The 14,969-nt window shown below is 37.1% G+C and overlaps 1 protein-coding gene across 3 annotated transcripts in view; it reads right to left on the bottom strand.

Moving 5' to 3' along the window:
• Positions 1 to 304: 304 nt before the first annotated feature.
• Positions 305 to 14,969, bottom strand: part of PCBD2 (pterin-4 alpha-carbinolamine dehydratase 2) — a 42,745-nt gene continuing 28,080 nt past the window's right edge. For all 3 annotated transcript variants that reach the window (XM_068980812.1, XM_068980814.1, XM_068980813.1), the window contains 2 exons: positions 1,907 to 1,987; positions 305 to 513 (listed from right to left, as the gene is read on the bottom strand). In XM_068980812.1, coding sequence (XP_068836913.1) covers positions 418 to 513; positions 1,907 to 1,987 — 177 coding nt within the window. In that variant the 3' untranslated portion in view covers positions 305 to 417. The remainder of the gene's footprint in view (positions 514 to 1,906; positions 1,988 to 14,969) is intronic.

Raw genomic sequence — 14,969 nt, 5'->3', positions numbered from 1 at the left:
AACCCTTTACCTACAGAGTTCATCGTTCTTTTTCTACCTTACAACTGCTTTCCAATACAATGCATTTGTAAAGTCACCATAATCACTTGAATTTCTGGGATATAAAATGCTCGCCCATATGAGAATCCTCCAGATATGAGAATGCTCCTGCATATCCATTTCTAATCTCTAAGAATGCTATTTGTCTTTTTAAATATTAATAGAATTATCTGGGTTGATTTACCTTATATATGTGATTAGATATAATGAAAAATACCTCAGCCTCAAGTTTAAATCATTTTTATTTAAGCACTGATTTTACAAAATGTGATAGTTCAAAAGGTGAACTAAATTTATAACTTAATTTATTCATGTAAATTGCCTTCAATGTCCCTTGCAGCCAGATGTGTACGTAAGATTCTACATGCATTTTAGGAGTCACACAGAAGCAGCTGCTTTTTCAATGAACTTGGCCAGTTTCACATCTCTTTTGGTCACTCCGCCACAGTCATGCGATGTGAGCGTTATCTGGACCTAAGAAAAAGAGAAACAGTTTTTAAAACCCTGAGCTGCAATTCACAGTACTCTCCTTTGGTGGTTCAGAAATCAATCTATTACTCAATATTTATCTTTGAGAATTGGGGAGATTAAATGATTTATAAAATACTACATTATGAATAAGCAATGCATTTCCAAAACCCAGTAAACTCCAGGCTGAACTCAGCAGCCACCCAGGGATAAAAAGGTTCTCTCATAAGGAGGGCAAATGAGCTGCCAGAATCTTAAATCTTGACTCTTGGGAGAAAAAAAAGAGAGAGAGAGAGAGATTGAAGTTCCATTTTAACTCCCATTACTTTAATTACACTCTTTTCAGGCCACTGAGAAAAACTAAGCTATCAAATGTAATACCTTAGCAACCATGTTTAAAAAAGTCCATTTCCAAATTAGAAAAGATGGGGAGGGCAGTGGAGGAACAGACTGTTGCCTCTTGACAAACCAACTAATAAGCAGAAGCAAAATTATGGGTAAAGAGAGGCAACTAGGAAATAAAAGCTTATGCTGGTACCTGCATCCTCTGAATTATTGTAATAAATCACAAAAATATGAAATTTTATTTTTTCAAAGAGGACTTTCAAGAGACAATAGAACCTCACAGAAAGTAGATAAGAAAATTCCACATGGCATGACCATGAAGGTAAGGACACTTTGTGGTTTTTTGTTTTTTTTTTGGTAAGGACACTTTGGGGGCAAGCCTGATTCTTCTCACTGTGCCCCCTGCTGTTAAGAAGGTCAGTTCCCATTGAGAATAGAGAATTTACTTGAACAAATTGATTTCAATGAGATTTAAAAAAACCCATATCTTTCTGATTTGCTACCATTTCTTTCAATAATTTACCTTAAGAGAGTTTAAAAAATGTTATCTACATGACTGATATTCAAGCTTAATTCAGGAGTCTAATTTGGCCTGTTTTTCATAGTTTCAGGGCTTCCCTGGTGGCTCAGAGGTTAAAGTGTCTGCCTGCAATGCAGGAGACCTGGGTTCGATCCCTGGGTCAGAAAGATCCCCTGGAGAAGGAAATGGCAACGCACTCCAGTATTCTTGCCTGGAGAATCCCATGGACAGAGGAGCCTGGTGGGCTACAGTCCACGGGGTCACAAAGAGTCGGACACGACTGAGCAACTTCACTTTCACTTTCATAGTTTCAGCAGAAGACAAGCATGAAAATAAGGAACTTAATCATTGTTATTTTGAGTAGATCTGAATTTGTTACTAAGTTGCAATAATACACAGGGATTCTGAGAGAAAGAATAAGAAAGTATTTTCCTAAGCACAATGACACTTAGCTGCACAGGATGACAAGCAAGGAAGAAAGAAGTTTCTTAACTCCAAAATTAAAGTGATCCCAAAATAAGGCAATTCAGTTACCTTGTTGTACACATTGAACCATTCCGGGTGATGATTCATCTTCTCTGCTTGTAGGGCAACTCGGGACATAAAGCCAAAGGCCTGCATAAGACGAAGTCAAAAGTGATGACTGACACTGCCCGTGCCCTGGACTTGAGAGGGACCCCAGAGCGACCCGATAAAGGCATGGTTAGGAAAGCCTGGAGAATCAATAATATAAGGGAGTGCTCTCCACAGAGGTGGGATAGCAGTGTAGCAGGACTGTGACCTGCTGCTGTATGGTGAAAACCACTCAGGCTCAAATAAACAAACCGGGAAATTGGTCTCACCCAGTGACCTGTCTGGACTGTTTAACTGTCCTCGGGATGAGACTATAAAACAGGGAATAATTTCCCTTCAACTCAGTGTCCTGGCTCTCAAATGTTCTGGCTCTCAAATGGGGCCAGTGTACCTGGCCCCAAATCTTAGCAGTCTCTTTTCCTGCAGCACTGCTCCTTTTGTTTTTAGTGACTGGGTTGCTAAGGTATTGACCACAAAGACTATGGGAAAATGTGAGTGTTGTGTCCTAAGCAAAAGCTCTGGTAGAAGTGAACCACCATCCCACCCCCCAGGCAGGACAGAAGGGGATGAGAGACTATTTTCACTGACACCCAGAGTGGAACAGAAAAGAAGGGCTTGGGATCTTCTCGCTACTGCCTAGCACTGCCATTTCAAAGAGAAAACACTCCGCTTGGGGCAGACGGCTGCAGAGTCAGCCACAGGCCTGAGTTGGGGACCTGACTTCATACCACTGGGAAAGTGCAAACCTAATTTTGTTAAGCAGAAGGCAAACTTGTCCTGAGAGGAAAGAAAAACATTTTCTTTTTTGCTTGCTTTGCTTGCTTTCAAATTTTTATGAGGGTAATTGCAAACAATAGAAGAATTTGTCTCTTTCGTGTCCAGAAGGCAGAAATACTTGGTAAGACTCTAAGGTAATAGCACACTAATTATAAAGTTACAGTGGAATTCACAGGGCAGTACCCATTATAGCCATATAAATATTTAACTTCTTTACCCCTATCCAGAAAAACCAATCTGATGTTAGTTGGGCTATGTTTTTTGAATCACTAAATGACATAGGAGCACATTTCCAAGTTACAGAAATATGGAAGATGTCATTTTCAAACAGTTCTGTCATTCATAATGGTTCTTATCTCACAATAGACTTCATTCAGGATGAATATTTCCATTTTGACACTAAATGCCTCAAGGTTTTCCCTACTAAGAAAAGGAAGGAAGTTCAAGAAAAATCCACTTAACCATGCATGGACTTATCAGTGGACAAACAATATTCACTCTCCCACCCCTTCTTATTTCAATCTGATTCTCCATATTATGTGAGGGGGAAGGGGCAAGTCGAATGAGAAAGTTTGTTTTAACTATTAAAACAGAGTAAACCTGTACTAAATTATTATGAGAATTTTTACTCTGCTTGCTTCTAATGCCTTATTCTCACTTAGCTTTAGAAGATTTACAATCATATCACCACCCCCGAGACACAGTAATACAGACATTAGGGACATGGATTTTTGAGCCAGGGAGCCAGGGATTCAAATCCCAATTCTATTACTCAACTGTCATGTGATTTAACCCTGAGCCTCAATTTTCTTCAGTAAAATGGGGATAATAATAAAAAGCTCACGTACTTATTTTAGTTTTTAAAAAAGAGATGGGGATATAAAGCACTCAGTACAGCACCTGGCACAGAGTGAAAGATTACTAATGGACTCAATGCTACTACTACAGCTTCTGGCCAAACTGCATACCACAAACCTTACAAGACATAACAATAAGTGAAAAGCCCTCCTACGGTCTTGAGAATCTAAGATTCTAGTTGCTATCTCTAGGAAGAATGGCACTCTCATTTTCCCACGGGCCTTGAGCAGAAACAGACACACATATATCAGATGAATAATACACTGTGGGATAACATTCTGAGGCACACTGACTGGGGAAAACAAGTGAATAACAAGAAATCAGGTGGGCACAGTGGGTCCCTGTCCAAGTTTTTAAGCCCTGTGGCCTCAATTTCTTTGAATCCAGAAAGGTCCAAAGTGATGCTTAGAATACTTTAACACTGCCCAAGAGCCAAATGGACTGAATGAGTGTCTGATCCGAACATGGTCAGAAGTGATCCTCAAATCTTTGACCACCCAGCATGCTATCAGTATAGTAGCAAAATCTATTCCATCAAAAATAGGACTTATAAGAGAACAGCCATATCATTAGAGGTACACTGATCAAAGAAAAAGCATCTACCCTATCTACATACAATGCTTAACAGAAAAAAAGCACATCCAAAGATTCTCCAAATTTGTATTTTCCTTGCTTTTACATATTTCCCTTCAACTGTCACCTAATGTTTATATTCAATAAAACATCACAAAGCCTAATAAACTTTTTACACAAGATTTGCTCCTAATTCTTCCTTAGGAAAAGAATATTCAATCTGCTCTGGGAGCAAAAAGATAATTCCATAATCTTTCTTCCTTATAACAGAACCAAATAATCCTCCAAATATTTATTTTTAAATCTATAAATTAAAAACATCTATATCAGTACACATTCAAATTAAAGTAAAATAATTTCTGCAAGGAAGTTAGATGAGTATGCAAGGAGAGGGAAAAAGCAAAACTTCAAAGGGGAATTCTGATTATCTGGAATATAATTAAGAAGGAATATGACTAAACAGCAAACTTGGCAAATCGTGAAAAGCATCTGTCCCTTCTTTCAAAGATTTATTTTTATAGCCCTAGCTACTTGTTACCAGGATGCCACTTGGAATCTAAAGGCCTTGAGCTAGATAAATGCACAGGCTTTCTAAAACCATTCCATCAAAGAAAGTTGCTAACAGCCCAAGGCAGAACAGACACCAGCAACTAATAAGAAGTTTAGAGAACAGGACTGAGAAAATGGACAAACGAAGTAGAAATCAACAAGAGTCTATATGAACTAGAAAATAGTAAGTACAGAAAATGAAGTATATTTAACTTATAGATAATTGTTGTCAATAAAAGAGCAACTTAAAAAAAAAAAAAAGGGAAGAAAGAAAGGAAAAAAACCCTGCAGATTCAATTCAAGAAAAACTTCCAGAAAGAAAAAAATTTTAATCTATAGACTAAGAATTCATCCATTTCCACACATTCTAGTAAAGTTAATGAACTATGAAGATTTAAAAAATCCTTTTGGCATCTAGTCAAAAAGATCAATTCACCTATAATGATGAAAAGAATCTTACTGACTTTAAACTCCCACATATCAACGTTCAACATACAAGCCAGAGGAGCAGTGCCTATACCGACTTTAGGAACCAAAGTGTGAAGACTTTTATACCCAGCTAAACCATTGCTTGAGATTAATGCAGAGGACATATATTTTTTAAATGCAGTAACTCAGGGAATAATTTCCATTCACCCTTCTTAAGGAAATTTTTATTAAAGGATGAAATATATGTAACTAAGAGTTTAATGGAGAAACTATACCAAAAGTATTGGCAATGAGGAATAAATTCACTCAGCTCTAGAAATACATTTAAAACAATTGTGGGAGTTTATACTTACAGAATAAAATATAAATGTTATAAACTATTAAAAGAGTAAAAGGACTTCCCTGGCGGTCCAGTGGTTAAGAATCTGCCTTGCAATGTAGGGGACACTGATTCAACCCCTGGTCTGGGAACTAAGACCCCACATGTCATGGAGCAACTAAGCCCACACACGCTGGAGCCCATGCACCACAACCAGAGAGAACACGCACCACAACTAAGACCCCGCATGCCACAACTAAGACCCCGCACAGCCAAATAAACAAATACATATTTAAAAGAGCCGAAAGAAACAGAAATAGGGAAGGTAAATGAAAGTTTAGAAAATCGTTAAAAGCTGAAATATCAAATGTTAAAGATACATGTATATTTAAAGGTGTAAAACATAAGCACTAGAGCTAAAAAACAATATGTACTAAAACTGTACGGTAAAGGGATGAGAATGGGGAAGTAACTACAATTACGAGAAAAATTTTAAAACATACGAAACGATTTTTGAACAAAGTTGATACAAATAAACTTTAAAACATAAACAAGATAGTTCTCTGAGAGACAAAAATGATCAAAAGTGACTTTAGAAGAGAAAAAAATTAAATAATTAAAAAACTGTAAAGAGAAATGTGTCTAAGAGTGACACGCAAAAGTAACACTTCCCAATCATTTCACAGAGGAATTCTACCAAACCTATATGGAACAGTTAACTCTAATACTGATTAAACTATTCCAGAGCAAAGAAAAAGAAGGATATTTCCAAATTACTTCCTTAAACTATAATAACATTGTCTCCAAATTCTCACATAGATAGTACATAATAATGAGACTATAGATTTCATATTAATTGAAATCCTAATAAATAAACCTTTGAGTATACTGGAACAAAGCACCATGAGCAAACAGGATTTTTTCCAAGAATGCAAGGACAGTTCAATATTGAGGACTTGTTAATATAATTTACCATACTAATAAATCAAAAGAGAAAAATTATATATGACTTCTATAAATTCTAAAATGATATTTGATACATTCAATATTTTTTATGCATGAAAACTCTTAATGAAATAAAAACATATGGGCTCCTCCTTAAATGAGAGAATATATTCTCAGTTCAAAAGGCAACATCTTTCTTAACAGAGAAACACTGGAAGAATTTCCATTGAAGTAGAAAATAAACAAGCCCCCACCCCCACAAAAGTCAATAGTCTTTTTATAAAAACAATGAATTAGAAAATATACTGTAAGAAAAGTTCCCACCTAAAATGGCACCAAAAATTATCTAGGAGTAAAGCTTAACAAGAAATGTATAAATTCTACATGCAGAAAACTTTAAACCACTATTTAAAAAAAGATTACTACATTAAACGTTTTTCTGTATGACAATAAAAATCAACAAATTAAAAGACAAACAACAAACTTTATTTGCAGTACACATTTCCTCAGCATGTAAAGAGATCTGATGAATAAGAAAAAGACCAAACATGCAATTTTTTTTTTAATGGGTAAGGACATAATAGCTAACAGAAAAGAAATCAAATAGTTTTTAAACATAAAAATTGCCTAATCTCATATATGGAAATACAAATTAAAACTAAGTTATCTGTCAATTTTATCTCAACAAGTCAGGGTTTGGGGAACTAAGTTAAATCTATTGTTTGGCAAAGATCAAAAACTTTGATAATATTCTGCTAGTGAAGGTACAGGAGAAAAGGCACTTCCATATATTTTTGGTGAAAATAAATTAATATAATAATCACTATGGAAGAGAACATGACAAGATCAAAATTTAAAATGCCTATGCCCTTAGGAAAATATGATTATGCCTTTCAGCCAAGCAATTCTACTTCTAGGAATTTTTCCTGCAGACATACCCATACACAAATTACAAGAACGGTCACTGCAGCACAGCCTTTAACAGGGACAGGCTTGAAGGAGCCAAATGTTCATCAATAAAGGACTGATTAAACTATATTTTATGGTATATTTATTCACTGGAATACTATGTGGCCATTAAGAAGAAGGAGAAAACTATTTATCCTCTGACTAGAAATACCTCCAAGATATATTACTAAATAAGAAAAAAATGGATAACAAGAGTCTATAAGTTGTATAAAAAGCAAAGAAAAGAAACCACGTGAATTAATATCTCTGGAATGATATACATAAGGATCTGGTAACAGTGAGTGATGGGAGATGGGGAGAGGGAGAATTGGATGGTTAAGAATCAGAAATAGGAAGAGGAAGAGGCTTACTATACTCTTTGGTACCTTTTAATTTTTGAACCAATATATACATGACCTATTTTAAAAGCTGGCTAGGGAAAAAATGAGGAAACCATGCAAATGAAGGTCTCACTGTGAAGGGAACTGGGATCCTGCAATGTATGTAACCTGGTTCATATTAAAATATTTTGGCTCACATTAACTTCTTAACATATGCCTACCTGTTTAGGTGGGTTTTTAGTGCCAATTTACAGCATAGTTTGTCTATGAGCCATATTCTGTTGAGCCACGGCCATTTCAAACAAACATATGTCCAACAAATAGCATATAATGGCTGATAATGGTTTCAGTCTTTCCTCTATTGCAAATTACAAACATTTTATGAACAAGTCCATGAATGCATGATGAAGTATGACTTTTTAAGTCACTCTGCCATTTTAAGGAATGTAAGCATTACAATCACAGTAAATCGGGCCAATGAAGTTTGTCATTTGGAAATCTCCAAACCATCAGCAATTAAAAGATTTTTCCATGAACCCCCAAATCAAGTATTCTTTGAGAACCTTAATTTTTCTTAAAGGTCCTTTTGTTTCAGTTTACTCATGAAAATATGAAAGACTGTCAGATGCACAAAACTGAAACAGAACCCTGTATTGATCTGTGAAATGTTTACCAGCACCCTGAATTTAGAACACAGCTTCAGTCCAGATAACATGTATGATTTATTAAAATTCTAAGACTTAACTTCTAGCACATATTTACAATATGAATCTGTCATTACTCAGAGCAATTCTCTTTGATATGTTCTTTAAGTCAGCTGCCTTTTATATTTTGATTATAGACTATTTTAATTACACACTAAAAAAGAACACATCTCCCACTAAGAAAATGAGCACCAGCAACTCCAAAGTAATTTCCCCAGTACAATCTCCATTAAGCCTCTAAATACTTCCTTTACTAATTCAATGAATTAGAACTCTATTGTTTATGAATCACCTTCATGTTTGTAGGCCTATAACCCCCCCTTTTTTTTTTTATAAAATACAATTGCTATGGAAGGAAATGATATTTATGTCTGATTAGAAATGAAAACACTATTACATAAATCAGTTCGGGCATTTCTTCACGTCTTGAAACATGATCGGCAATTTAGTCTAATTGGTGATCAAGGAAACTATCTTGTGATCAATTAAAGTAATTACCAGATTCCGGCAACACAACCTACCTTAATTTCAGCTAGAGTCTGCACTTCTTCAACTTTAATTAAAAATAATGAAAATTATTAAGCAAAATGCAGAGCAAGATCATTGCCAAGCACGCACATGTCATAGGACAGGACCTTCTCTTGGTGTTGATGACTGATCAATCACATAAACATTGCTTGGAAAGGTATTCTTTGCCCTAGAATATGACTTCATGTCTCATAATGACTTTCTCTGAAAAACATGGGCAACTATTATAGTTGCTGCAAAGAGAACATCAGATCTTAATCTGCAGGCAACAGAAGAATATTCTCAGTTAACAACACAAGAAATGTGCAGAGCAGATCCAACCAAAGATGTATTTGATCATGTTTTTCTTCTCCAAACTGTCACTGGTATGTTGACACAGTGGTCAACTGCAGAGACTTCAGGGTCAGAGACCTAAGTTCAAGTCTAGCTCTTTTGTTCACTAGTTATTTGACCTCAGAGAAATTACTTAACATGTGAAATGAGCCTTAGTTTCCCCATATGTAAAAAGGCAATAACTCATGTAGCACACTTTACAGTAAGACAGGCATTCTACTAGGTGCTCAGTTAATGCTACTATTAATTATCATCACCACCAACACTTCAACATTATAGTGCCTACACTCTGGAAGGGAAGAATTTCTTTTAAAACTCAGTACAAGAACAACAGAAAGACCAAAGAAATTCACCTTTGCAAGGCTGAGAAAACCAGCAACATATTTAAAACTGTTTCTCTATGTGGGTACCCTTAAAAGAAGATTTCCAGTGGAACTGACAATCTGTCAGTAAGCATCTTAGCCAAGCAGGTGACTCACATCTCCCTGAGAAGCCAAACGAAAGGCCTTACCTGAGGACCATGCCCTAGGCAGTCCAGCATGTGTGTGTCTGGGGCAGACAACCCCCACCAACACAGGGCCTCTAGTCTACCTGTCTTTTACATGAGCCACTGCAGAGCCCAACATTTCCAATAACCCAGGCCAAGAATATCCAACTCCAAAATTAAACTGGCTTCCCCAGGCTCTTAAGACAACGTCCACGAGCTACTGAATGAGCAGACGCTCTGCTGTGCCCTAGGCTGAATTAGTGCCCTTTCCGCTGTTGGTAATAAGTACACCACCTGTGAGATAGCACATACTTCTAAATATTACCTTCGAAAGCTGTACCCACAGAACCATAATATTTTTAGAGCCTTAAAAATAAGTTCCTCAGTCACCTTTTTTTTTGCAATAATCGTAATATCTTAAACAGCCATTTGGAAAAAATAGGCAGCTCTTTTAGCCAATTACACAGTACTACCTTCAATACATACTGTTAAATGAAAACACAAGGTGCAAAACAGTTTTCTTTGCAGAATTAGGATTTATAATTACATTAGTAAACACCTCCTGAATTCCCAGGCTAGGGAGATGACTGTTTGACAGAGGTCCACTAGCATGAATCCACTCTTCTCAAGGCAGCGGAGATAAGCAACATAAACACCTGTACACACAATTTTATCTAAGAGTCCTTCATTTCTGTTCTATTTTCAGTGAACGTTCTCTAACTACAGTAGTTAGGCTTCACACAGCTCTCTGTGCCAGAAAGACATTCTGACCAAGACGATCACTCACTGAGAATACCTTTTCCCTGAAAAGACACCATTCATTTCCAAATTCCTCTGCACGTATATTTAAATTATATGTCCCCATGTCATCAGTAGCTACTACTGGGCAGACGAACAGCTCAGTCTGATTAGTTCCCTCTAGAATTTCTTACAATCCGTTAGTTTTGCTCTCCTGGAATCAGCACTTTTCACCAGTTTTCTATCCATCCTTTCCCCCTAAAGCAGACAGAAACAACGGTAAAAGTCATTTACACCAAGTTCACCAACGTCAAAATAACTTCTGATGCCTTGCTGTTCACTGCTGCTATTCATTATTGCCAATCAGTTGCCTCAGAAAAGTTCTTTTGGAGGTTTTCTCCCCTAATCTGCTGATAATCCATATTTGTTAGCTTTCAGGAGTCTTACAAGGGCGAGTATGGCAAGGACTACCGAAGTTTTTTGTTTTGTTTTAGCAACCCTTTAAGAATTACAATTTACACTCCTTTATACTGTGATCATCATAAAATTTATAAAAATTCAAATTTATATAGAAAAAATATCCCTAGGCTTCAATGTCATGCATCCAAACCATATATGGGGAGTATCTGGCCAAATACATTTTTTAAAATGCAAAATAGCAGTTTATTCCCTATGTTTTCTTCTTTATAATCAACTGTTTCCTTTTAATAGATGCAACTAGTATTTACATGATATAATTCCAGTTTATATCTGATGGGAAACTGCCTTGCCTTATTTTATATATATATGCACTTAATTTTAAAAAGAGAAAAGGCAGAAAGGTTTCTTTCTGCCCAAACTGGATGTGTTAAATTAATCTGAAAGTCAAGATCCAGTAACAATAACCAAAAGGGAAGAGGAAGAAAATAAGGGCTCAGGGCAAAAAGAACACCCAATCCCCCACCATCTGGGGCTGGGGACACTCAAAAAGTATTTTAAAGAAACAAAGTAGTATCTAATTTGGCTTAATGGTACAGTAAATACATTTTCTACAAGAAGTACACATTTTGTAAAACAGTCTCATTCCACTCCACATCATAAAATATCCGATGGTATAAAAAGGTCTGTACAGCATCAGTGAATTCATACTTATCCTTTCTTTCACTATTTTTAAACAGAATCAAGTCTCCTTGTGAGAGTTTTTAAGTACAGTTTCAGCAACACTTGCCAATATTTTCTGTAGGAAAAATATATCACCCAACTATTCAAGCCCCATCAGACATCCTGATCATTCCACAGAGGACATCCAGTGATAGACGGCTGCAATGAATCACTGGGAGAAAACAGTCTGCCAGACCCACATCTCAGAAAACGATGCCAATCCTGAAGAAGCCCGGGGCAGATAGAGACCATTCCATAAGTCGTCTGTATTTATTTGTGTCAAAGTGCACACACAGGTTATGAACTTGGAAAGGTCCATGAACTTGTCAGTCTTCAGACACTGAGCTGAAGCAAACCACAAGTATATTCCGAGTTTATCCTCAATCTGTTATGATGAGGCTTAAGGAGAGCTCTATTCCTACCCTTACTGATGAAACTAGGGACTTTTTTGGTTTTATGTTCTAAACAGTATTACTAAAGAATTAAAAGAAAAATATCAAGGTCTAAGGTACAAGAGTAGAAAAAACTTAGCACTTACCCTATTTTTGCTATCAAAAGATCACAAGGACTGTTGGGGAGCCGGGCGTCAGCGGGGGGATGGGAGGGGGCAGGTGTCATCATATTCCAAAAAGTTCTAACCCCAGCCCTGTCTCATTCTATGGCCTCGAGCAAATCCTGAATCTGTCTCACCTCTCCCCGTCTCTGTAAACCAGAGGCTCTACTACTTCTTAAGCTCACTCTAAGTGTAAGGAGGTCTGATAAGAACATGTAGAAAATGTGCTACTGTGGGACACTGAAAAAGCTCCAATTTGCTTAAATCCCACACCAAGTAATTTCATGCCTTTTTTTTAATCTAGAAAATTTGTTCTGTGTAGCCAAATAAATTTAGATGCATCCCGAATACAAATGAAAAATCGTCTCTGTGTTTAAAATTCATAATAAGGCAACTAACTCAGAAAACCAGTAATGAAGAGAAGAATTATTTAAAAGAATAAATGCTTACTTAAATCAATTTTTTTTGTAATATTCTTACATAAATTACCTTAACTTTAGTTGTTGATCAAGTACAGTTTTAGGGTTTAGGTTTTTTTTTTTTTTTTTTCACTAATTCACAAAGTCCTGAAAGGAAAAAAAAAAAAAAGGTTTGTTTTCCTGGACGTATGTAAACGGGAAAGTTTTTCTCCACCTTAGAGCAGGCTCCCATACAGTTCCACCCCAGAGAAGTTGCCTTCTCTGTGCAGGTGAAGGCTGGCGGGCAGGCAGCACACAGCAAAGCTTCATCTCTGCACCAAGACTGCACTCACGATCCCACTCACAATCGCATCAGAGGAAAGGACCACAACGTGGCTTCAAGACAAGCACAAAGAAAGCATACGGATCCTGACGGAGTGAGAGCACTTTGCCATTTGATGCAACTGCTAAAGAGAATTTCTTCCCTTTTGTTTTTAAAAGTTTATTATTTCATACCTTATGCAAATCATACTTTATATATTAGGCAATAATATTTCAGAAATACTCAAGTCAAATTAAAGGCTTCAATAGCCTTGCCAAAAAGCACTGTGATTTTCCTATAAAAAAATTATTCCAATTTGTTGATCTTACATAGGATGAAACATACTGTAACAATCTTCATAATTTATGTCCTGTTGGGACACAATGATTTAAAGTAACATAATACAGAGCCGCATCATGGCTAATCTAAACCACCTGACCAGATAAACACCAGCTTCCCTTCTCTCTTCAGCAAGGGCATTTCTGTTTATTGTCATATCATTTCCTCATTCTAAGAACATGCAGAATAAATGCAGCCAACCTGCATTTCAGTGGAAGGCTGAGCTGGCCTTTCCCATGTCAGGAGGTTTGTGTGCACACAGGTACCAGTACAATGTCAAGGGCTTACAAGACACAAAACAATCCAAGAATTCCACCCTCAAAATCATTTACAGCGAAGCAAATATGGATTCATCCAGTACAATGTGGACCAGGTGTGGTGTTATAAACCACAATCTTTGGGCTTTTTTTTTTTAATATATATAATGTCACTGAAGAGGTAATTCTTTAAAACAAATTATGTGGCTTACTATGAGCCAACTTTTTACGAATGCTTCAATCCTGCCTCTCGCCATGTTCACAGGCACTCATGATCTGATTAACCAAAGTGAAATGCCCGCATTAACCAACATCTTTCGGGGGTGAGGAGTCTTGGTAGAGGAGAAGGACGAACAGCCCTTACGGCACGGACCACAGGCACTTCTAGTACACAGCTGCACGGGCAGGTTTCAAATGGCAAGCTTTCTCCAGGGTCCCAATCCCTTCACCCTCCTCCCATACGCAAACCTTACTGGGCAGAGGAAGGTTTTCAGGGGGATTTCAGGGAAGGGTTTAAATTTCAGTCATGAAAGAAAAAGTGCAGGAACACATGTGCATTCGGCAGATAACAATTCACTGAAAATATTTTAAATCAAAACAAAACGCCTGTCTGACCAAATTTTTATAAACTTGGTTAGGAAAGAAGAAAACAAACAATTGTTTAAGGGTGGTTTCAAATATTGCTTTCTGCTATTACTGAGAATTTTCAAAGCTTTCCATGCTCCATTGGAAACAGCTCTGCTTCACAAACTGTTCTGGTTGGTCCTGCCAAAGAAATGGTCTGATACACTTTATTACAAGTTGATCGATTTGCTTACACAGGCAAATATATATAATTATCTTTGCCCATGAAGACCAGAGTAAAATAGGATTCTTCCACTGAAAGCAATGAGATTACTTAAACACAGCTGGGTAAGACAGCACTAGCAGACACTCAGCATCTGTATCCCAACCCCAGCTCCACTACATCCCAGTTCAAGTCCACCCGTAACCGAATGTGCAGAAGCTAACCGACCTGACTAGCACCACTTTTCAGTCTCACCTACACATATCTGTAGAGGAAAGGAGACAGCAAGTAGTTACATTTCTATCACAATCTGGAGCTTTTTGATTTGAGAAATTAAAGGGAAAATATCCTTTTGGAATATCATTTTTCAGGCAATAGACATTTATAAAATAATGAGTTTAAACCTAACCTTTGCACATTTATAAACATGTAAGGTAGCAAGTTACAAATCTGCAGTATCATGGATGACATTCCAAGTCAGCGATCTCAACAGTGACTTTCGGTTAAAAGTGGATCTCTTCCGCCCTAGAGTACTCAGCACGTGGGCTGAGGCCCCACTCGTGCTCTATCTTGGCACCTTATGCACACCGTCCCCAGATTTCCAGAGCCACTTCACAATCAGCTCCGACTGCTCTGAAGTCTTAAGGGCTTAGGTCACCACAGATTTCACTGGCTTCATGTATGGGTGGGGTTCTTAAT

Source organism: Capricornis sumatraensis, chromosome 9 (genome assembly GCF_032405125.1).
Source record: "Capricornis sumatraensis isolate serow.1 chromosome 9, serow.2, whole genome shotgun sequence".
Classification (NCBI taxonomy): domain Eukaryota; kingdom Metazoa; phylum Chordata; class Mammalia; order Artiodactyla; family Bovidae; genus Capricornis; species Capricornis sumatraensis.
This window is presented reverse-complemented; position numbering and strand designations above follow the sequence as displayed.